Consider the following 25,171-nt stretch of genomic DNA (forward strand, 5'->3'; position numbering starts at 1 on the left):
ACTCGTATGCCTTCTTACACGAGTGGATTGCATGAGGAGAAGAAGTGAATGTAAAGGTCATACCTAGTTTTTTACACCCTTCACCATTCAAGATTGAACAACCCCCTTTTGTGTAGAAGCAAGGGTCCTCTTATCTCCATTTGTAATGAAGGGATTTGTGTGCACATACATATGGGGATGGGACTAGGCACATGGGGGCTTAGGAGGATTTACAAATATGTTGTGTAGGGCATATGGGGCGTTGGGACTATAAAAGGCACCATCCCTAGGATATTGTACCTTTTATCTCATGATATGACATCTTGTCTTCTTGGAGCTTATGCTCAAGCTTCCATGGTGACCTTCTCCCTTTTGAGATGTTAGGATGGTGGCCTACATCCATGTTGTCTACTCCATGCAATGAGTGGGCCTCCATCTTGTAGTGGTATTAGAGCTCTAGGCTTAGATCTTGATACTTTGATTAGGAGATTAATCATTTTTGGATTACTGTTAACTCAACTTGTAGAAATGCATTTTCTTGATGATTAGTGTTAATCATTTTTGGAATTGATTTTTATACAGTTTTCAGATTTGCTAATTTCTTGATTTGAGAAGATTAGTAATGAAATTTATGTTAAATCATTTTTGAATTTGTATTAATCACTATTTTTAGAACCCTAATCCACCATACTGTTTGATCTTTTGAAGTGCTAGATCTTGATTTCTTGAAATTTTCTTGATTTTTAAAATTAGGGTTTACATAAATGTCAACAATTAGTATTGAGTGATTTATTTCTTAGGGAACATACTTTTTCAGAGACTCTTCAAGATTGAAACCCTAGATTGCCAAATCTTTGATTTCTTGAAAGAATATTGCAAGGAGAAGGTTGCTGCAAAATCTAGGTGCAGTTTCAAGAAGTGTGCAGAAATTTAGATTACTGTATTAGATTTGGTGCAAAAGTTTCAGATTATTGTGTAAGATTTGGTGCAAAAGTTTCAGATTATTGTGTAACATTTGGTGCAGAATTTTCCTATTAATGTGCACAGTTTTCCAACTTGATGTGTAGAGATTTTTCTTCATGTGTAAAGTTTTTTTGGGGTAGTTCACAGTTTTCAAAGCTTGTTATGCACAATTCTTCAAAGATTTTGTGTGGAACAGTGCAAATTATTGAAGATTGTGTATAAATCATTTTATTTGCAAAGATTTATGTGTAGATTGGTGGAAATAGTTGTAAGCATCTAATCCCTGCTCTCTGCTATCAATCTTCTTGATTTTTGTGCAAAGTTTATAAGATCTTTATTAAGATTATGGCACAAAGAAGATAGAACATGGAAGTGTTGCAAGATTTGTGAATCTTGCTAGAATTCAATAAAAAAGAGACATTTACATGAACCTTGGTGCATGCAAAGTAAAAGGATTGAATCGGTGCAAGAGTTTAATGTAATATGGATGCATGCAATGCAATCTTGTGCATTCTTTGTTAAGTTTGATCAGATTTCATGTATTGCAAGAGAAGATAACAAAAATAAAGTGTGGAGAAAACATTGTTTGCAAGCACAGATTCTAGACTACAGCATTTTAGTGCATTTTCATCAAGAAATGTATAGCATCCTGTTCTATTATAGATATAGGCATCAGTGTTATGCAGAGAGCATATTGATGAATAATTGATGCAAAAGTGGGCAAACTTAACAATTTTAAGTACATAATTTCAACGGGAGGACTATCATGCGAGTGAGATTTTTCAAAATATTTTATCATGGGATTGAATCGAATTAATTATGTGTGATACATAGTTCATGTGTAAAGCATGGTAGTGAATAATTTGCATTTGTTAGAATTATTTTTGTGAGTGATTCCAAAATAATTGTGATATAACATTGTGGAATATGTTAAGTATAGATCATGAGTTTGGAACAACCAAGGTGGACATTGGACGAGATTATCTAGTCGAGCACGTGTGCTAAATATTTGATTTTGTATGATTTGGCCCATTGTACATATGTCGTGCAATGTTTATTTTTTATGAGATGCTTTAAAAGCATTGTGGAATATGTTAAGTATAGATCATGAGTTTGGAACAACCAAGGTGGACATTGGACGAGATTATCTAGTCGAGCACGTGTGCTAAATATTTGATTTTGTATGATTTGGCCCATTGTACATATGTCGGGCAATGTTTATTTTTTATGAGATGCTTTAAAAGCATTGGACTAAAGTTCAATTTTGTAAAAGCCCAATTTTGGAAAAGCTATGCTATTTATGGCTCCAAGGGTAAAATTTATGAATATGACTTAAATACCGCGTGTGGGAGTGGAGCCACACATGCCGGGGGGGAGATTGCACCCAATCTTGTTTTCTTTGATTTTTATGCTATGGTGATGATGGTTTATTTCTTCTATTATTCAATTTGTAGAATATTTTAATCTCCATGTACCATGGTCATGTAACATGTTCACATATGCGTTCTTTGATTTTTATGCTATGGTGATGATGGTTTATTTCTTCTATTATTCAATTTGTAGAATATTTTAATCTCCATGTACCATGGTCATGTAACATGTTCACATATGAGTACATTTGTGTGAGGTATTCGTACACTTCAAGCTTTCATTGGGTATTGTTCACTTGCTTAAGGATTTTATGGGGCATGTTCACGTGTATTAGCACATCATGGGCTATTCTTACTACTAGTATCCTTCTTACAACTGCCATGCTACACATAGTCATCATCATCATCGACATTGTTTCGATTCTTTTATTGATTGTGATTGCATGAGATCAGCTCAGACACTATCTTTGTGGCTACGGGATTGCTACCTGGACTTACCATTTTGTGCTTGGTATCACGTATCTTTCACTTCTTTCACGCATACCTTTGGCATTTTGAGACTCAGACCTCTAGACCTTCACTCACCGACTTCACGCTATGATGCGGTAGATTACTCATGTCATCAGTGGTTGTTTGAGCTCGAGGCATTGATACTTGTTCACTGGAGGTATTTGTTTGATAAGGAGATTGTACGTGACAGATGGTCCAGATGTCGTGGTCATGGGTGGCGATTTCATTATTTCATTGCTTGCCACCTCAACACGGATGATTTGGCATTGTTTGCATGGGACGAGTGTTCTTACGACACCTTGCTTGAGTGTTCCATACTCTTGAGCTGCTACGACTATGTTTCCAAGGATGTAGACTACATCGACTCAGATTCAGATGACCATGATGATGTATCGTGCATACATACACATGAAGATATTGATGTACCACACACATACACATGATGATATTGATGTATCGCACACGCGCACACACACACACACACATGATGATAGTGATACACATGCACATGGTCAAGTTTCACAAGGCAAATCAAAGTTTCTGATAACAGCCATGTTACCTGAAATTCATTGCCAAGGGTAAACCCCAGCGTGGGAAAGCCCGCTACAAACTGGGTCTGGTCTGGTCTTGTTTTGCTGATGTGTTCACTTTTGATAGGCAGATTGATTATGACTCTGAGTCTTTCGACACGCGTTGGAAAACCTTTGGTAGATTTAATTTATTTTTGATGCTCCGTTTACCATATGCCTCTGCGATCCCTTCAAACTACGGCTGCTCTTGGCTCCTGCAACGGCGAGGTCTGAGGCTTGGCAACATGGTTCTGAAGCTGGCCGCGGTATTGTTCGTGGCTATGGTGGCTCAATTTGGCCAAGGCATGGTGTTCTTGTGGCCTCAACCGCGGTCTGTTGTTTGGAGTTCTGGCCCGGCAATTCCATTGGCTAGGTCTTTCTACTTCCGTGTGCCGGACGAAAGCCCCCCGGAGCTACGGCAGGCAGCTAAAAGGTTCCGTCGGCTTGTATTGAAGGAGAGATGGGTTCCAGTGCAGCTTTCACCGGTCATAGAAACAGGTCAATTGGAGGCGCCAGCGTCGGTGGAAGAGCTTGCGTTTCTGACGATAAGAGTGGCGGATCTGCTGGCGGATCTGCAACAGGGCGTGGATGAATCATACACGTTGGTAGTGACGGACGGCGGCGGCGAGGGGGCAGCGTTGGAAGCGGCGACGGTGTGGGGGGCGCTCCACGGCCTGGAGACTTTCTCGCAGCTGGTGACGTGGCGGGCGGGTAAAGGCGGTGCAGGCGGTCGTATAGTGGTGGAACGAGGCGTAATGATAAAGGACGCCCCGCTATACGGCTACCGCGGCGTTCTGCTTGACGTGGCGCGCAACTTCTATCCGGTCGACGACCTGCTGCGAACGGTGCGTGCCCTGGCGCACAACAAGCTCAACGTTCTGCATCTGCACCTCACCGACTCGCAGTCCTTCCCAATTGAGCTCCCTTCGGAGCCAGAGCTCGCAAACAAGGGATCGCTGGGCACGGAGTTCGTGTACTCTGCTGCCGACATCCGTCGCCTGGTTGCCTACAGCCGGTCGTACGGCGTGCGCCTCGTGCCGGAGATCGATATGCCCGGTAAATCAACTCTCCGATGTTTTGACATTTCTCCTTTCCACACTCTGAGCAGCCTGGTTTTTTTGTCCGTCCGGCAGGCCACAGCGGCTCATGGGGCGGCGCTTACCCTCACATTGTGACATGCCGGGACGAATTCTGGTGGCCAAGCATGGCGTTGGAGCCAGCTCCAGGCCAGCTCAACCCCCTGCTCCCCGACACCTACCGTGTCGTCAAGAATGTGATCGATGACGTGGCCTCTGCTTTCCCCGATCACCTCTTCCACGGTGGCAGTGACGAGATCGTCGCCGCCTGCTGGATGGCCAGCCCGGACATCGCCGCCTACGTCCGCGACGGTGGAACTCTATCCGAGCTTCTACAGAAGTTTGTCCACGTCACCCACCCCCACATAACCTCCCACAACAACAAAACGGCCGTCTACTGGGAGGACGTCCTACTCGACAACCATGTCCACGTAAGCCCGTCCGTTTTACCCCCCGAGACCACCATTCTGGAGACGTGGAACAACGGACCCCTCAACACCAAGCGTCTCACGTCGGCAGGCTACCGCACAATCGTCGCGTCATCAGATTTTTATTACTTGGACTGCGGCCGTGGTAGCTTTGTCGGCAACAGTACCGACGTCGACGTGGAGGTGAACCCGTCGCCAGGGGTTCCGTCTTATAACTACGGCGGGAGCGGGGGCTCGTGGTGCGCGCCGTACAAGACGTGGCAGAGGATCTACGACTACGACATAGCTTTCAATCTGACAGGGCATGAGGCTGAGCTGGTGGTGGGCGGGGAGGCGTCGCTTTGGTCCGAGCAGGCGGACGGCGCGGTGTTGGACGGGCTGTTGTGGCCTCGGGCGTCGGCCCTGGCTGAGTCTCTGTGGTCCGGCAACCGAGACAGCGACGGCCAAAGACGGTCGGTGGACGCCCTCTACCGCCTCAATGATTGGCGTTATCGCCTACTCTCCCGAGGCATCAAGGCCATGCCACTTCAACCAATGTGGTGCTTGAAGAATCCAGGCCAATGCAACTACATCTAGGTACATAATTTTTTTATTCATTTTTTTCCTATACAATATATATATCAACACGCTTGGCTATAAGACCCTCTTATCTTGTAGCATCTTCAAAGCATATCATGTTGTTGTCTTTGTAAATACAACCATAGGTGCAAGGACCGACCAAGAGAGCTACGTTGGCACTTGCTCTCTTCATTTGAGCTCTAGAGTTTGAAGATCAATTAGCTTCATTGTTTGTCACCTGCACAACCCAAGGACGGGGCCTCCCTAAAGCAAAGAGAGATTAAAAAGTAGGCCCAGGGCCTTAACATTCTGACCAAACGTGCATGGTGGTCATCAAACTTTGCATGAGTGTGGATGGGGCCAAGACATTAAAAAGTATGCCCTTGGTACCAAAACTCGGATGGTTACCAAACTTTAGATGAGTGTGCGTGGGGTTTGGGTGGGACCCACTTACACACCCTTGCAAAGTTTGGTCTACCATTGCAGCACTTTTGTATCATTTATCACTCATATAACCCAATTTCGAGGCCAAGAGACATTATTAAGTAGGCCCCTAGCACCAACATTCTAACCAATCGTGCTTGGTGGATGGCCACCAAACCTTGCATGACTATGGGTGGGGTTTATGTGGACACCCTTGCAAAGTTTAGGGTTATCATCGGAGTATGTTTGTATCTTTTTTGTCACCCGCACACAACCCAATTTAGAGGGGACTCTCTAAGGTCAAGAGAGACCCCTCAACATTGGAGTGTGCATATAATGCAAACATGCTTTGATGGTGACCAAACTTTGCAAGGATATTCATGTGGACCCCACCCAAACTCATGCAAAGTTTGGTGGCAAAGTAAGCATATGGATCCCACCCACACTCATGCAAAGTTTGTTGGCCACATATGAGGACATTTGGTTAGAACATTAGGGCTAGGGGCTTGCTTTTTAATGTCTTTAGGGAGCCACCTCAAAATTGGGTTGTGCAAATGAAAAATAATGCAAACATTCACGAATGGTTACTAAACTTTGCATGAGTATGGGTGTACACACTTGCAAAGGTTAGTCATCATTTGAGCACGTTTGCATTAGGACTTGTACAATCCAATTTCGAGGCCATAAGAAAGCATTGGGCATTAAGGCCATAAGGCATAGGATATTAAAGGACTTATGCATTAAGGTGTCAAGGTCATAAGGTATTAAGGACTGATGCATTAAGCCTTAATGGGCAAAGTGTGTGCATATGCATACACGTGTGTGTGTCTAAGTGTCAAAGAGAGAGAGAGAGAGAGAGAGAGAGAGAGAGAGAGAGACTAAATACTTTTTAAAAAAAGGCTCAACAATAAAATAAATGTATTTCAAATACATCAAGTGTAAATTTACAAACCCACGTACATATGTCATGATCAAAGACCTATACGTGTCATAATTAAAAGAGATAAATACATAAGTCCTAACCTAGCTACTCTAGGTTTAGTCACTAGACAAAAGTACAAAGATACATGGATATGAAGATAAAATGAATACACAATGGATAGTGCTAACCCAGCTACTTTGGGTTTAGTCACTAGAGAGACGACCTAGACTACTCTACTACCCATTGGTGTGTATGAGGAACTTGTACTGCTCTCAGTTCATAATCACAGTGCTCCCTAGGGCCTATGGAGCGGGAAGAAACTATCTTATGTGAAAAACATCTCAAGTGCCCTCTCAGCCCTAGATGCTTGAACCGATAATGCCTCAATGTCCATAGGGTAAAATTAGCACCAAGATCCCAATCTACTCATGTTATCTCCTCAGTAGATTAAACATGCTACTCATCTATTGTTGAGAACGAACTACTTGGATCAGCATTACGCAGATTAGCACCACCTATACACACTAATGCAATGCACTTGCTCTCCTCTAATGCACGTGCTAGCACCTTGGTCCCAAACTCCTTTGTTGTCCACTCGATCTCAATTTTCTAGCTCCTTGAAGCCTTGCGAATATCATTGTGGCTACCATTATGGCCCTCCCTCCATGCAACCCAAGTAGTGTGATAAATGGGTTTTCGCCAGTTGGTTCTATATTAGTTATGCCTAGATAGAGGTTATCCATACCTAAGACATGCTATGCAGATAATGTGACATTGTAGCTATAAATTGGACACCTTGCTCAGTGGTGGACCACAACTAGCGAGTGGTACAATCTAAATGAAAGAAGTTGCCACATCCAATGGCTAATAAGTCATCCTGTATGTGACAGACATGTATATCAGTTGACTGGGTCTATTCCAACTATGCTAGTCCATGATGTAATAGACACCACCCTCTCCTAGCATAATTCCATTGGATCTGTATAGAAAATGATTCTAGAAAGCCACCTCACAAACATTGGAATATTTCCATTTTAGTCTCCACCTTCAAAATATCCACATCCCACAACATGAAAACAAGTTAAAGAACTTACAATTATAATGTAGTCCAAACTTTCTCTCTCTCTCTCTCTCTCTCTCTCTCTCTCTCTCTCTCTCACACACACACACACACACACACACACACGCGTGCGCACGCACACAAAACACAAAACACAGAACACAAAACACAGAACCTATAAAATTATCAAGAGTTCTAGTATGTTCCTAAAAACTTGGAAGAAGAACTCTCTCTATCTTTTGGTCATTGTGACAGGAGCAAAGTGGAACTCTAAAGAGATTGGGTTTGCTTAGGTGTCCTAAGTGTGCAGAAATAGAAAGTATCTATTTCAATGTTAGCTTGTGCTTGCAAAGTAGAGTTTAACTCCTTGGACTTCTCTTCGGCTTCACCTTTTAACCTATGGCATTCTTTCCTTAACTCTTCCATTTTTCATTCACAAGGGCTCCTGAGTCATCGTGTTTTTCTAGATTCCTTTGCTCTGACTTCTTTTCTTCTTCCTAAAACCTTTGTAGCTATAACATGAAGTTTTCCCTAGATTCATTCAACTACTTCTTCACTTCATTGAGTTGATCTTCTACCCTAGCAGCCTTCTCCTTGTCTTGCACCGATTCAACTTCTTTCCCTTTTTTAGCTTCATTTTGTATTGCATCCTGTGTTTTTCAACATCAGCTTGAGCTTGGTTTCATGTTCCTTGGATGTCTTTCTAGAGCCTTGATCTTTTAGATTTCTTCTTCATGTTACTTGATGAGCTGCTCCATGTTGACTGATCTCTGCATACTCCTAGCCTTTTCTGTCCAAACTAGAGATTTTATTATAGCAACAATAACTTATCCTCATGGTCATATGATTCACTTTCTCCCTCTAATTATAGTAGAGAGACTACATGTTCTTAGACCCTACTTATATTTGGATCTTCTCCCTCTTATGTGGATCTTAGACATTTGGTTGACCATTCTATTGATCCTAGAGAGGGGTATCACCATGCATTTTCTGAGGCCTTTCTGGGCCAGTTAGATGCCTCTTGCTAAAGCAAACATGTATTTGGGTATTACCCTATTGTGTATGTCAGTTTACTTCACATGTGTGTTACCATACACTATGCCCTATTCTAGTATAGGATCAACTATTTTGTTGAACATCACATTAGCATGGAACCTATGCCATTTCTTCACATAAGATCTCAAATCAAGATGATAATCAATGACATCCTAGGCTACTTCTCCATGGCTGGCAATCCAAAAGCTTATGCAATTATCTCCTTTGTTAGGGCCACTTCCACTATGTGTTCTTCTAATTGGACAACTCCAATGTCACTGACACCATCATAAGAGTCCAAGTAGCTTATAATTGTGATTGGATCATATTCTAATTCAACTATTGTAGAGCCACGCTACCCAAACCTGTGCCTTGAAACTTGTTCGGAATCTCTGGCTCTTTAATGAGGGAATAGCAAACAGGTGCATGGTAAACAAAGATCCATATATACTTGTATTTTACATATGTGACATTGTAAGCACCCGAATGATCCACTCAACCATTAGGTCTTACATTCCCCATCCATGACTTGGAGTACTAGTGCTTGAGAGCCCACCCTTTTTCATTGAGCATGGCCTAATTTGGAACTTGTGGTCCTCTTTTTTTTTGGGCTTATGGCGGAGCGTGCTTGTGTCCACGAAGAAAACATCCTTTTTTGCACTAAATGACATTAGTTATCAACAATTGGCACCATTGTTTTCTCACAAGAAATTTCTTGATTCAATGTAAAGATCAGTAGAATTTATGAAGTAAATCCCTTTGAAGTTTTCTCCTCATAATAGCCTCCCTTGGTCCAAATCTTAACTGCTGGTCTTTTTCTCACAAGGTTTTCAATTAATGCCATGAAGATGTCCACAGGCTGCTTCTCTTTCTTCAGATACCATCTCCAAGTTTTGGGCCCAAATTTGGGATTATTGGCCCTCACATCCTTCCACGTATAGACTTGCAGCAAGCCATCCATTATTAGGAATTCATAGTATGTGGAAATATCCTATCAGGTTGATGTCTGTATCATCTAATCCCTCTCTATAGAGCCTGGACTGCCTCGATAAATTCATTACTATTCAGCTTATTAGTATGATATATAGACCGGCAATAATGTACACATTTGAACATCATTTCTATCACATCTATATAGACCGGCAATAATGTACACATTTGAACATCATTTCTATCACATCTATATAGACCGGCAATAATGTACACATTTGAACATCATTTCTATCACATCTATCCCCTGATGATTAGCTACTTTATCAAAGATCAATATATTTCTAAAAACCCATAGTCCACACAAGCGACAAAATCTAATGATGCAGAATACAAGCTCCACCTCCTCTAGCCCACTCATCATTCTACCTAAGAGCCAATCCCCCCATGAACCCTTAATTCCTAGGCTCTCCTCCACCCACTTGCCTATTTTGCTCCAAAATCCCCTAATTTGCAGGGCAATCCCAAAATGCATGTTTTCCTTCTTCAATGGCTGTTTTGCACTTGGGACATATTCCCGCAGTAAAATTTCTTTGAAGTAACTTAAACCCAAGAGGCAAGGCTAACAAACACACTCTCTAGATAAATATTTGGGCCTTTCTTGAAGCCTGGGACTCCCAAATTAATTTCCATCTCTTTTTTCGGGTGTTAAATCCCCATTTGACTTTCCAAGCCCTATTGCAATATCTAGCATTGATATCACTCTTACTCATCTGCTCATATAAGGCTTTAGTGGATATTTTATCTAATTTGCCCCCATTGAACTAGGTCTAGTGCTGTAGCCAAGAATTTCCATTAAAGGCAGTACAAGTCTAACCTTTCTCTAGCTCTTCCAACACCAAGTTCAACACCCCTATCTCATTTTGTTGGATTATGAAATCTCTTTCTATCTAATGCAGATATTTCCAGCCCATTAGTATATAGTCCCTTAACTCCCCTAATCTTCTTACCCCCTTGTTATTTAGTTTTCTAGATGTTGTGACATCGATTTGAGCTAGGGGGATTAAATCTGTGAGTCCACCAGATATTTAGATTAAGGCATGAGTTCCCAGAATCTCTAGTGCACCCATCCCATTCAATAAAGCCCATCACCTTGTTCCAGTTAAGACACAAGAATTTGCAGAAGGGAGAACTAGCTATTTTTAGAGGTGCAAAAGACAACATCTTTTACCTCCAATCCAGTCCCACCCATTTGCACTAAAATTGTACCTCAGATTCTTCCACCACTTCTCTGAGCATCCTGGTCTAGATTCCATCCTAATGTAAGAATTTAGGAAGGCTCATTGCAACTTTGGCCTTCGCATGAGTAGGAAGATGTAGAATCCCCAGTCCCCCCATTTATTTGGGCATGCCAACCTTGTCCCAGGCCAGCCATGCAGGTACACTCTTGCCATCCTTTCCATTTCTCCACAAAAGTCCCTTATGGGTGCAATAATCTTTTTCCAATGGCATTTTATAAATTCAATCATAGGCCAAAGGAACATAATATAGGCGTTCAAAACTGTATTAACAATGGCCAACATGTTATGAAATGGCACTCTAACCCCTTCCCATTTTTTGAGCTTACCATGAAATCTTTCCATGGCCCAATTAGTCAGCTCCTTTTTAGTCACACCCACCCCCAAAGGTATCCCCCCCAGGTGCTTGATGATTTGACCTCTTCTGATGACTTCACACCCCTATCTTTTCATATCAAAGTTGTCCTCCTCAGTCAAGCTAATGATTCTAGATTTATGAATGTTACATTTGGAGCGAGAGTCCTTGGCAAATAGCTGCACTATCCGCAGAGCCTTCCACACATTCTCATTCTCATCTTTCAAGAATACCAAGGAGACATCAGTAAAACATTAGATTATCATTTGTTCCCCATTCTTAAGTTTCAATCGTGATATTGCTCGTCTTTCTACAACATCCTCTAGAGAAACAAGGAGAGGTGGGAAGCCACAACAAATAAAAGAGGGGCCAAGGGGAAGCCTTGCCTCACTGATCTATTAATCTCAACTTTGAAACAGCTCCAGCTGTAAGAGTATATATACATGTGGCAATTCTATTCCCAAATCCCAGTTTGTCCAATACTCTTGCTACAAAACACCAATGTACTCTGTCGTAAGCTTTTTCTAGATCCAGTTAAAGGATGACACATTCTTGACTGGTCCTTTGGGAAATTTCCTTTCCTATTAATGATGAGAAGATGTTATCATATATAGATCTTCCTTTGATGAACCCATGTTGTTTATTGGAAATCACCTCCTGCAAAGATGGGCTAATTCTCAATGTTATCACTTTGGCAAGAATTTTATATACTACAATGAGAAGAGTAATAGGTCTCTAGTGATTAAAATTGCTACAAGAAAATTGTTTAGGTATCAATTTGATCATTCCCTCCCTTAGGTCATTGTCCATTCTTCCTGTGGCAAAAGCTTTTTTGCAAGGGTACCATACCCAATCCTTCAGCAGGGGAACCCAAAAGGCAATAAAGAATTCTACTTATAGTCCATTCCATCCAAGAGACTTCTCTTTACCCAGATTTTGCAATGCCTCCTCCGAGTATTCATCCATCTCAATATCCCTCTCCAGCCACCTGGCCTATCACTTGGTATGCCTTTCCTGACTAGATCTAGAAACTCAGTTTTGCCTAAAATCTTCTTCCTGTGGCAAAAGCTTTTTTGCAAGGGTACCATACCCAATCCTTCAGGGGAACCCAAAAGGCAATAAAGAATTCTAGTCCATTCCATCTAAGAGACTTCTCTTTACCGAGATTTTGCAATGCCTCCGAGCATTCATCCATCTCAATATCCCTCTGGCTCTATCACTTGGTATGCCTTTCTTGACCAGATCTAGAAACTCAGTTTTTACCTGAAATCTATCTTGTGAAACATCCTCTTTAAGGCTCAATGTGTTGCCTAAGAAGTTGACCCATTTTGAAGCAATCTGATATATGTCACTCAGTTCTTAACCTGTCTCATCACTAACTTGGCCATGTAATTTCTTGTTCCCACTATCTTTGGTTAACCCAAACAAATATCTAGCTAGTTTTCTACAATTATTTAATAAAGCCTACATGTTCCCTCTTTCTCTTTCCTTAGCTAGCTTAACATCTTCTATCCTTAGATATTCCTCACATTCTACATACTGATTAATCTCCCCCCTAGATAAGTTTCCCTTCTGTCTCTTCTTTTGTAAAGTTTCCAATAAGTCCCCCCCCCCCCCCCCCCCCCCCCCGTGTTTCCTTTCTTGGCTTCTTTGCAAGGCTCTCAGTTTACCCACTCTTCTAATGATACCTTACTTTTCATTGGCACACTTCTTCTAGGAACCCTCCCTTTATCCTTGTTCTTTAACCTATTGATAGCCTTTTTTGTGAGAAAAACAAATAATTCATCTTTCATCCAGCAAGTTATTTACTCTCAGTCTCCTCCTAGGAACCTTTTATGTTCCTCCCCCCTCCAATTTGTTGTCTGCCAACCCTAAAGAGAGGCATATGATTAGATAACACAGAGGTGGTTTCAATTTTAGCCCAAAATGTATGTGGTACCCAAGAGGCTTAATGACTAAGGAACACCCTATCCAGTCTAGTAGATGATGAAAGATATTGCAAGCTAAAATAAGTTTGTCCCAGGTCAGATCCCCATGGTCCTATTTCCCAACCATCAATTAGCACCATCCTTCCTCTTAATAATTCCTATTTCTTTTTTTCATGTCCTGTCAATACTGTGGTAACCCACATTTATCTCTTAGCTCTCCACCAAGTTAAAGTCCCCCATCAGAATACAAGGACACTGAGCATCCAATCTTGTTATCCACTCCCACATCTCTCCTCTAATTTTGTGATTGTGAGTCTCATTAATGTTACTGATCCACACCCTCTCTCCTTCTATCTGAACTTCAATAACTAGAATCCTACCACCACTAGGATGATTAGCAATTATGTCAGGTTTAAAGTTTTTTTTAATGATAGTTAGAACCCCATTGAATCTAGCTTTTACACCCACATAAAACACTACCTAGTCTCTAAAGCTTTCCTTCCTCCCTACTCGAGTCCCAAAAAGGTTATGTTCTTGGATAGCCATTATAGGTGGATCCCAAACTTTAACCAATCCCCAGAAGACTTTTTTTGGGGGTCTTTCAACCCCTTAACATTCCATGTGCATCGTTTAACCATGTTGTCCATGATCATTATATGGCAGTAGCTAGGACCATCTTAACCTCCACCTCTTCTTCACCCCCTACTTCTACCCTTGTTCTTGTTTGCATTTCCCTCCAAGCAGCGCGTCTACTTTGCCAATTGAATTTCCCCATTGATGATGTTTCACTATCCTTCCCAAGGGGGCTGAATGGGTTGGAATATACAGGAGGGCTCAACCCTTCCATGGCTTTGCTCCACCCCACCCCTTTACTACCTATTTTTATTAGGTTTTTCCTTGCTTTGTCTTTGATTTTCCTCAAATTACTCCCCCCCTTAGGCTTGTCTCTCTCACCTTTGTCCAACCTTTTCCTTCAAGCTATGAATCCACTATGGTTTCCTTCCCTTTCCCCTTATTATCTTTAACTCCCTGCATGTTAAAAGAACCAGCTTTGCTCCCCCCATCTGAGCTACCTTATTTTTTTTCTTTATTCAATTTTCTTTCTAGCCGACATGCTCTTGCTATATGCCCCAGCCCTCCACATTTGAAATAGGACTCGGGAAGCCCCCAAATAGAATCAATTCCATTTTCCCTAACTCTCCTAAATCCATTTCTTTTGTCTTGGGGGTTTCCATTAGCATGTTCCATGAGATGCACACCTTATTGGATTATTGACTATTATCATCATCCCTTGGCATGAAGAGTACCGGGCCTAGTGCACTTGCCACATGTTTCAGTATTAGCATTAGCCAAGGTGGCAGCCCAACAATCTCCACCCAAACAGGGTAGGCTTCCCTTAAGCTTTTGTTGATGTCAAGGAAGGGTTGAAGGGCATTGCATGCACCAATTTTGAGCCCATAAAGATAGGAGCTCAAATAGATCGACAACCGATTTAATGAAGAGCACATTAAAAAACCCTTTTCCCAGGTCAAAAACTTGCGAGATTACTTTCTCATGGAAGACTTCTTGTTGGAGCCATTTCCCAAGCTCCACCTTATTAGGTGATTTTCTAGAACAGAATACAATTGTACTACACATGGAGAAACGCTAACCAACTCAGCTAGGATACTGATACATACCTTGCCAGGGTGAAGGTTTTCTTGACGTTGTTGACATTGCATGTAGTCATTTATCTAGTCTTGTTGTCGCCTCTTGGTGACGTACTCTTCTTCTTGGCGCTCTCTTAGCCTCTTCATCTCCTCCTCAGCTTCCCAATCACCCCACCCTCCATGACCCATCTCGTCGATATGATCCCAATCATCCACCATCTTTTCTTCTCTTGCATGCATACCATGCACACAATGTACCAAAACACGTACGCCAGCTGCATACAGTAGAGAAGAAGAACATGTCCATCATGACTTGCGTTAAAGATTAAGGGTATTGTTGAATTCCTTGGATCTATTCACGTCTCAGTGGGGAAGACGATAACTTGTTGAGCATCTGCTTGAATGAGCTTGGTAAAGAATACAAGCCCAAGACCTCTATTGCTGTAAGAGAGAATGTTCCCAACTTTCGAGATCTAGTATCTATGTTAATCATAAAAGAGAAATCTTTGGTAAAGAATCTTCCTCCCAAAGCATGAATACTTTAAAACAGGTCTTCTATTCAAGTTTAGGTAGAGGAATCGGCAGTCAAGGCCAAGGTGGTGGCCGTTTTAGAAATTAGAATTGTAGATAGTAACAATCAAATGATTCACAACAGTAGCAAACACACATAGGTGGAAGAAGCCAGTCTCAAGGCAGGGGGATCCAGAGAGGCTGAGGTAATTGTCAAGGAACCAATTGGGAGATCAGGTTCAAATGATTACTTTTATTGTGGCAAACGAGATCACTTTGTAGCAGAATGTCGCAAGAAGCAGAGTGACATAAAAAATGGCAAGTTATAGCAAAATAATTATACATCTTCAAGCAAGAAGGTTGAAGATGGATGTGAGCATTTATTTGTTATACAACACATGCTGAATTTAGTGACTATAGATGTATCTACGAATGGTAATGATGTATGATATGTGGATTCGAGAGCCTCTAACCACATGACTTGTCATGGTGGTGAGTGGTTTAGAGAAGTTAAAAATTTGGAAAAACCAAGTTATATAGAGAAAGGGGATGACACGGCTCATCCTATTGCTCACATTGGGAATATGCCATTGGCTATGCAGGATGGCATAATGAGGAACTTGGCCGATGTACTTCATGTGCCTAATATAGCAAAGAATTTGGTTTCTATTGGGCAAATGATTGAGTAGATTTGTAGGTTTGGTTTCTATTGGGCAAATGATTGAGCAAATTTGTAGGTTTGGTTTAACCTTGAGACTTGCTATGTTGAGGACTTCAACCACAAATGTTGTTTAGTTACGAAGAGCAAAAGAGTTGACATAATGTTTACTTTGTATGTAAGCATGCTTAAGGTGAAAGCTGTTATGTTTGCATAAGGTGTAGGTGTTATGGTCGATACAGATATCTGGCATAAACGTATTAGTCATGTGAATGAACAGCGAGCTTGAAGTTTATGCAAAATTTAAAAATTGTTACATGCTTGCCAAAGTTTAAGGTGGATAGAATACATTAAGAACGAGAAGCATAAAGCATGTCAGTTTGGAAAGAAAACAAAGAATGTATTTCCACATGACAAAATGTAAGTAAGAGTGTACTTAATGTGTTGCACTCAGATGTATGGGAGAGCTGATAAAGATGGCATCAATGGGAGGATGTCATTTACCATGAATCTTTCATTGATGTGACCACACAAGGAACGGTTGTGGGTCTACTTCATGAAAGAGAAAAATAAAGTGTGTACTCATTTTCAAAATTTCAAAATGTTATCTGAAAAGTAAACATGTTTGCAGGTTAAATGCCGAAGGTCAGATGGATGGGCAAAGTGCTTCTCCAATACATTAAATGGGAGGATTCCATTACTATATATCTTTCATTGATGTGACCACACAAGGAAGATGTGGGTCTATTTCATAAAAGAGAAAAATAAAATGTTTACTCACTTTTAAAAATCAGAATGTTGAATGAAAAGCAAACATGTTTGTAAGTTAATTGTCTAAAGTCAGATGGATGGGGAGAGTACTTATGTAATAAGCTCAATGAATACTTGAGAAAGCATGGAATTCAGAGGTGATTCACATGTAGAAAATTCAATAGCAAAATGGTGTTGCTGAGAGAAAGGATATTCACATTTGCAGAGGTTGCTTGTGCATTGATTTGGTTGAGAAGGGCATGCCTCACCATTATTGAGATGAAGTAGTTTGTGATTGCAATTTTCATTATGAACGGGACCCCTATAGTGGTCATGCATCGTATGACTCTAGAGGAGAAGTATGGTGACAAAAAACCAGACATGTCACACTTGAAAGTGTTTGGATGTATTATATATATACATATTCCTAATGAGCTATGCAATAAGTTAGATCCAAAGGTTAAAAAATGTGTGTTCATTGGTTACTCCCTTGAGAAAAAGGGGTACAGATATTGTAACCTTGTCGTCACACTTGAGATGAGGGTGAGCAGGAATGTTGTCTGTGATGAGATGAGCAGTTGGTATGCTTCTGTAAAAGACTCGATTTGGGCTAATGCATAGGACTAGGTGGTTGCATAGAATATAGGTTAACAATCAGAGTCATTGAGTGGACCGAGAGAGCCATCTAGTAGTGGGTCTATTGATAGACTGTAGAGTGTAGGAAATGTCAAAAAACCAATCAATGAGTGGTGGTTAGCAATCAGAGTCATTGAGTGGACCAAGAGAGCCATCTATTAGTGGGTCTGTTGATAGTTTGTAGAGTGGCAGGAAACATCAAAAAACCAGTCATTGAGTGAACCGAGGGAGCCCTCTAGTAGTGGGTCTATTGATAGACCATGGAGTCATGGCTTCATTAGTCACGGTCTTTGTGAAAACCCAAGTTGCATAAATGGAGTGTTGACCAAAAAGTATCCAATACTTGTATTTATCAAGACGACACCTCCTCACTATCTCCAAAGGTTTGCCTGGTGGCCTCATCAAAAGGCATTAGATTAGCTCATGATGTAGGTGGTTTAGAATTCAATCCAAAGTCGAGAGCTGGGTGCTTTTTTTGCAAGCAATTACGGGCGAGTAGTTTTGCGAAACTGGTGAGCGGTTGAAATCGTAACACATAGGTACCTCTAACATTACTCTCTTTCACTCTCTTTCTCTCTCACAATTCACATGTAGACTCTCTTTGCAAGATATTGATAAAATTCTTTTCATCAATATATGAGACATTGAATATAAAATCCATGGAAAACACCAATAAGTGTTCTTGGTTGAAATCGTAGCACATAGGACATTTGTCTCTCTTTCACTCACTCACTCTCTCTGTCTTTCTCTCTTTCCCTCTTGGGATATTGACACATGTACACACCAACACATTTCACACTTTTGCAAGATACTTCACATGTAACACATAGGACATTTCTCTCTCTCTCTCTCTCTCTCTCTCTCTCTCTCTCAATCATGCTTTTAGAAACAGGATGTAGACCACTTGAGCTGATGGCATTGGAAAGAACTTATAGATATATCACAAATAACCGCAATCTTGAAGAGTACAAACTACCTAGATTTGCTTGGAAAGAAGGGTCCAAACTACAAAAAACGATCAAAAGCAAGATTCGATCATCGAGATGCGTGTTGGACACTAGAGGCTGGTTTCGTAGGTGGATGACGGAATCTCTTTTGGACCTTCCTCTCAATCAGATGTGTTACCTTCCTCTCGATCAGATGTGTTATGTGTGTCAACACACAACTACTTGATGCATTAAAAGCCAGATGGGAGGATGGAAAGAAAGTAGCTAAGCTACAATAGTATATCACTCATATCAATCCAGAGTGTTGGGTGACCTATAGAAAACCGGCACTTGATGTACTCAGCCTTACCTCAGCATACCCATGTCACCAGGATCTCGCAGGGCCATAACACAATTACGTACCTGCTTGCACAACCTAAGTATTGAAAGTGGTTTATGGAGAGGAGTTGTAGTTGAAAATCGCATGTGCGCCCTATGTGACACCTATGCAGTTGAGGATGAATAACACTTCTTAATTGTTTGCCCGGCTTATACTCACATCCGACTTCAGTTTCCCCATCTATTAGAGGGTTGTACTAGTCTTTTGCAACTACTACAGGCTCATCCCCGAAGACTCGGGACTTATGCACGAGTCCTTTTTTAGCATCGTTAGAATCTACTTGATTGCCACACTACCCTCCCTCCCTAGGGTGGAGACTCTGTATCACTTTTTGGTCCCGTAGGTCACTATTTGGCCTCATGTGGACGATATAATGTCATCATCATCATCATCTCTCTCTCTCTCTCTCTCTCTCTCTCTCTCTCTCTCTCTCGGGATATTGACACATGTACACACCAACACATTTCACGCTTTTGCAAGATATTGATAATAGTCACTTCCATACATGAGACAATGAATACAAAATCCATGGAAAACAACAATAAGTGTTTTTGGCAACAACTAATGATATGGCCATCTCCATGACTCATATTCCATGTGAGGCATCAACACTACTTGAAGTTGCATGATCTTGTTGGTTTGTGTTGGGTCGTGGAGGTCCCCCCCCCCAATTTGGATACTGATATGGCTTGGTCATGTTAGGTTGTGGTATACCATCAGGGTTGGCCATGTTAGGTTGTAGTATACCATAAGGGTATGGCATCATTGCTGATGTCATTTCTAATCTTGGTGGTGGTGGATAATAAGTAAGTTGTCGGGCTGTATTGGTAGCTCCAAGTGGTGGTGGATAGTAAGAAAGTTACCGAGCTATAGAAGTAGCACCACGTGGTACATATGAAGCATGCCCTGGCAACCATTGGGGTTGTCTACACCAAGTTCCTCTAACGAAATTTGAGGTTGTGTGCTTGCTTGAATAATTTTCTTGGATTCTTTACCTTGAAACCACGTGAAACCTAGGTCTTTGGGTACATCTTGCAAATGAGCCAATTCCTAATTATAGCACAACCAATCATTTTCTATGCTTATACTATGTCGGCAAAGCTCCTTGCATGTCTTAGCCATTACACCAATCCTTGCAAAGAAATCAACGACTAGTTCTCTCTCCATTATAAAAGTACCAAGGAGCCACCTGCCAAAATGAAGAAAAACTTAAGATCAATGTCTTACATTGTATCGAATCATTACCACCCTGCCAAAATGAAGAAAAACTTAAGATCAATGTCTTACATTGTATCGAATCATTACCAATAAAAAGCACGGTGTTTATTCTATACCTTGTAGTCTCAATGGGTCGCTTAGCTACGTCCCATAGTGCTTGATTATCTGTCCCCCTAATATGAGTGGCATGCCTTCCTTTTAGGTGGAGCGACTCACTCAGAAGGTCAGTGTAGTGTGTAAACCCAAAGGTCATAGCAAATGCATCCTTACCATTCACTCTCATATATGTTGGAGGTCGGTGGGTGTTAAACAAACACCCCAACAATCAACATTATTACCTACACACTCATGGCATACACATCATTTGTTTGAATAATGATTCAGAGTTTTCTTTTAATTTCCCAATACTAAAAGAAAAGAAATCTGTCTCGTCAAAGCGATGGTGGTAACTCTCTTGCAACTCAAGATATAAAGTGCATTTTAGAGCAAGATCATGCGCTCTTGCTGTCTTCACTATGTCACCAAAATGATCACCGATGCAAGTGATTACAAAGGTTTCGTCCTCTCTTAAGAACTCATTGGCAAGCACACATGCAGCCTCAACAAGCTCTTTCTTCCAAATGTTCTAGTGAGGGACTAGCAAAGTGTCCTTATCTATAGGCAATTTGGAGCTAAAGAAGTAACGTCTTTGACACAAATGTTAGAGGTATGCACAAATATTACCTGAAAAATAAATTGGGACAACAATGCCATTGGGACACTGTGCCAACTTGGTTTGTCCACTTACCCACTTCCGTTCATCCTCTGTTAGCTTATGTATAGCAGAGTATTTGGATTTGCTAGATTGAAACGTTGCATAAGAAAAATATCATGGCTTGGTGTGTGTGGAACATTCACATGAGTCACCCTGATGAAAAAAAACAATTAATTACTTTAGAGAGAATAATTACATACAAGACATTGAACCTCTTGTCTAATGTACGAAATATTTATATACCTATTAAGATTTGTAAGGTTCATTAATAACTTTGTCTCTTCTTCCTTTGTGAAGGAAATGACACGACACCGAACTTGAGGATACATATCCTTCGAATGTAACCATTCTATGTATCCAAGAAAATGAAGAAGATTATATTGGAGATTGCAAGAAAATTAGAAAACATTTCAAAGAAAAAAGTGTGAATTTAACTTGTTCATGCATTGAAGCCATGACACAAGTGTATGGTTTGCGTCCCAAACAACTAAATTTTTCCTAGTAAGGTGAGCCCACTTCTGTGTTTCGTTGAGCTTTTCATCAAACATATTCGATTGTTGCCACTAAAATCCATTTTTCCATCTTGGGTCCTTAGGGTTATGTTCTTGGGGGGCTTCCCCGAGAAAACTCTTAGAAACAATGAACTCTCCCATCAATGGCACATAACTGTGCTTATTGAAACTCTCTTCAAGTTACAAAAGATGGTCGTATGTAGTTCAAATGACTGGATTCACACAGAGCCTATTCAATGGTACACGTGGAAGTCTCACATCATCAAAAAAGTGTGAAGACAACCAGTCCTGCAACATCTCAGTTTGCACTAGCCTCCCAAAATTTTTAGGTAGGGAGAGCAAGTTCTCGTCCTCCTCTTCCACTGATTGCCTGCCTGACAACTCTTTTTTGAGAGCTCTGTGGGGTAGAGGAGCTTGCAACAATTGTTTCTTGGATCACATTTGAGACAATCTCACTTGGCCTTGCATTTTCAGTGCTCTTAGACAATGTTGGTTGAGAAATGTTAATGATGTCAGGTTTGTTGATGAGCTTTTCGAGATCGGGTTGATGAAGTCATTCTACAACATACAACATTGCAAATGAGTTCAAATTCTAGTGTACAAATGACGTGTGTATTAAGAGTGTATTATATGAGTGTGTGTTAGTTTGTGTGTGTAAACGTGAGTGTATGGGGGGGGGGAGAGAGAGAGAGAGAGAGAGAGAGAGAGAGAGAGAGAGATGCATTTGTGTTTATCTTTGTGTTTGCATTTGTGGGGAGTAGTGATGCATGCAAGATGTGAATGTATGTGTACATGAGTGTGTTTTAGTATGTGTGTGTATAATTGAGTGTATGAGAGAGAGAGAGAGAGAGAGAGAGAGAGAGAGAGAATCTCATTTACGACGTGAGTGTTCAAAAATGAAAATTAACAGACAGAGAACGTCACCTCCTTGCTCCTGATGTTGGTCAATACAAAGATTAAGGCATCAAGATGGCCTTTTATACACAACTAAACTAACCATGGTTAAATCTAACACAACCCAAACCCGAACCCGAACCCGACCCCGAACCCTAACCTAACCACTCGAGTTATACAACTACGTCATATGCTACTAGGAATTTCTTATTTGAAAATAAGGGCAAGTGACACCAATTCTTGACCATTGCAACCCGTGTTATTATGGCTAGCATACCAGTTATAATAAAAATCATGCACCAAATGAATGCATGTACTGAATATCTAGAAGATTTTTTAAGGCTCCACATGTAAGGCTCTAAATAAATTCATTTTAGATAAATACTCTCAATACAAGAAAATTATTAAAAACTATTCTCCACCTAAAAGGCTCTGAATAAATTCATTAAAGAAAACTACTCTCAATACAAGAAAATAATTGAAAAAAAGTTAAAATTTTAAAAACTAATTTTTTCAATGTCGTCGTCTGCACAATTTTTCTTAAAAGTTTAAATTTATAATGTTTATTTGTGAACACTTTAAATCATTTTTAGTATTTTACAAATTTGCAAACATGCTACGTATTGCTGTTAGAAAGAAGAGCATTATGCGCACAACTCTTAAAGCCAGCATCTACAAAATCCCACAAATTTTTTTTTCAACCTAACCTCTTCAAAGGTTTATACATAAAATTCAAAATATTTCATTGAAACACAATGTTGGCGGCCTATTGATGTTTTTCCCAAGAATCAACGAACACCACGAATGTAGAAAAACGAATACCACGAACCTAGCAAAAAAACGTAAACTCAGCACTCTTTGAACACACCACCGTGAGGAGGGAACAACCACCATCACCACAACACCATCACAAACACAAAATCAAAGCACCGGTCCACTCAGCCGATGTCTCCTGATCTTTAGCTAACACAAGCGGATATATGAGCACTCTCCAAACTCTTGAAAATATCAGCTCTGACCTCCCACAACTTTAATCTTCACTTAAAACCCCTGAGTTGACCTTAGTTGACCACCAGCTGACACAAACTGACCAGTTGTTAACTGTATTCAGATTCAGATTCCGGCTACTGGCCCCCATCAGAAAACTGTCTCGCCAAGCTTCCTCAAAGTTCCTCTAGTATCAGGTATCTTTGAAAACTTGCTTCTGTGATTCTACTGAGCCTTTAAGTACTCCCCTGCCCTGCTGATCTTCTATTGACTAGGAACCACCCACCTATCTACTTTAGCTGACTTAGTTCTGAGTCAGATTTCAACCCTCCAGTGTTCACTGACACCTCAAATCCCTTAAAAACCTCCAACCTCATTGGGACTCAACTCCCCACATTCACAGTTGACAACAGTAGCAGGCTGACCGTCTTCTAATAGCAGCAGCAGGCTGACCGTCTTCTAACACTGGAATACCTTCAGCCCTCAACTAATCTGACTGATTGACAATTTGATAGTCAGACAAACACCCAAAACTTCCTCTCAACCCAAAAAAAACTAGATCTATCCTTGAATATCCTCTACTAATTCCTTATGATACTTAGTTGATCTCGGTTGTGACACACTTCTGACCTGACACAGTCCTTAGTTGATACCTAGACCACTCATAGTGCCCAACTTATCAGATTGACTTCTAATTGGTTTTTGATTATCATCCCAGACCTCACAAGTTTTCAATAAAACAAATTATATACTTCAACGACATCGTAGACTGACCTATCCACACAAAGCTAACTCCAGCTAATCAACTTCTGCCACACTGTTAGACCCTGTTGACTAAAAAACAAAGCTATCTGACACAACCTTGATTCAATACAGTTTAGCACTTCACTCACAATTGGTTCTTTTCAATAATCTCCATCAAAACAACATAGCTAAGACCAAATCATAAGAATTCACACATCCAACACAACTAGAACTTATGTGTATATATGAGACTGAGCCAATCTCAATAACCCTGAGATTTGGGGATTGAACAGAAAAGAGAACATCATGGAACCAAGGGACCTCCACATGATTATCCCCAACAAAAATCATATATTTTCAACTCTACAAGAAATTAGTAAAACAACAAAAGGAACTGCAACTACACCCTACAGGCTTCCACCAACAAATAGCATGGAGAATTGTTGAGCAAGGCTTTGAGCTGGTCCAGTTCCAATAGAGTTGTAGATTTAGAGGTCCTAGGGCACCAACCTCCTACAAGACCCTCTATCACCTTTGCAACCTCTACTCTGGGTAGACCCAAATCTCCTTAAACAAATCCCGCGTCGCCTTCTTCTCAAACAAAACAGGCGATTCAATAGCAAGCTACCACAGAGCTGCTTCACCAAAACACCCTTGGCTCTCTCACGACTCTCTTCTCTGCAAACCAGGCTCACATGCAATGCAATTCATGATTCTTCTCTCAAAGCTTCCCACAACTAAACACAAACACACACACACACACACACACACACACACACACACACACACACATCCCTCTCTATATTTCTTTCTCTCTCTCTCTCTCTCTCTCTCTCTCTCTCACACACACACACACACACACACACACACACACATCCCTCTCTATCTTTCTCTCTCACACACATCTCTCTCTATCTCTATAATAGAGGCCAAGCTTATTTTCCCTAGAATGAAACAAGTGAGATGAGGCTTTGTGACCAAGGAATTTCTTATTCAAAAATGTTTACCATTACAGTTTAAGGGTTTAGAGGCAATCACAATCACAACAGATAAAGAGACACGTGTAGCTCTTGTTCCACTACAAGATATAGAAGGTAAGGACCTTTACCTCCTTAATGACCTCATATCC

At 40.9% G+C, this 25,171-nt stretch overlaps 1 protein-coding gene across 1 annotated transcript; it reads left to right on the plus strand.

Moving 5' to 3' along the window:
• Nucleotides 1-3,562: 3,562 nt before the first annotated feature.
• LOC147606567 (beta-hexosaminidase 2-like) lies at nt 3,563-17,011 on the plus strand. Its single transcript, XM_086791779.1, has 3 exons — nt 3,563-4,447; nt 4,525-5,471; nt 16,853-17,011. The coding sequence occupies exons 1-2, from the start codon at nt 3,637-3,639 to the stop codon at nt 5,469-5,471; spliced, it is 1,758 nt and encodes a 585-aa protein (XP_086647905.1). The 5' UTR covers nt 3,563-3,636; the 3' UTR covers nt 16,853-17,011.
• Nucleotides 17,012-25,171: the final 8,160 nt, after the last annotated feature.

Source organism: Cibotium barometz, chromosome 57 (genome assembly GCF_041138505.1).
Source record: "Cibotium barometz isolate CiBa-2024 chromosome 57, ASM4113850v1, whole genome shotgun sequence".
NCBI lineage: Eukaryota > Viridiplantae > Streptophyta > Polypodiopsida > Cyatheales > Cibotiaceae > Cibotium > Cibotium barometz.

Coding starts and splice junctions, on each gene's coding strand:
- LOC147606567 (XM_086791779.1), top strand. CDS start 3,637: ATGGTTCTGAAGCTGGCCGCGGTATTGTTCGTGGCTATGGTGGCTCAA. Junction 4,448..4,524: donor GCCGGAGATCGATATGCCCG/GTAAATCAACTC, acceptor TCCGTCCGGCAG/GCCACAGCGGCTCATGGGGC.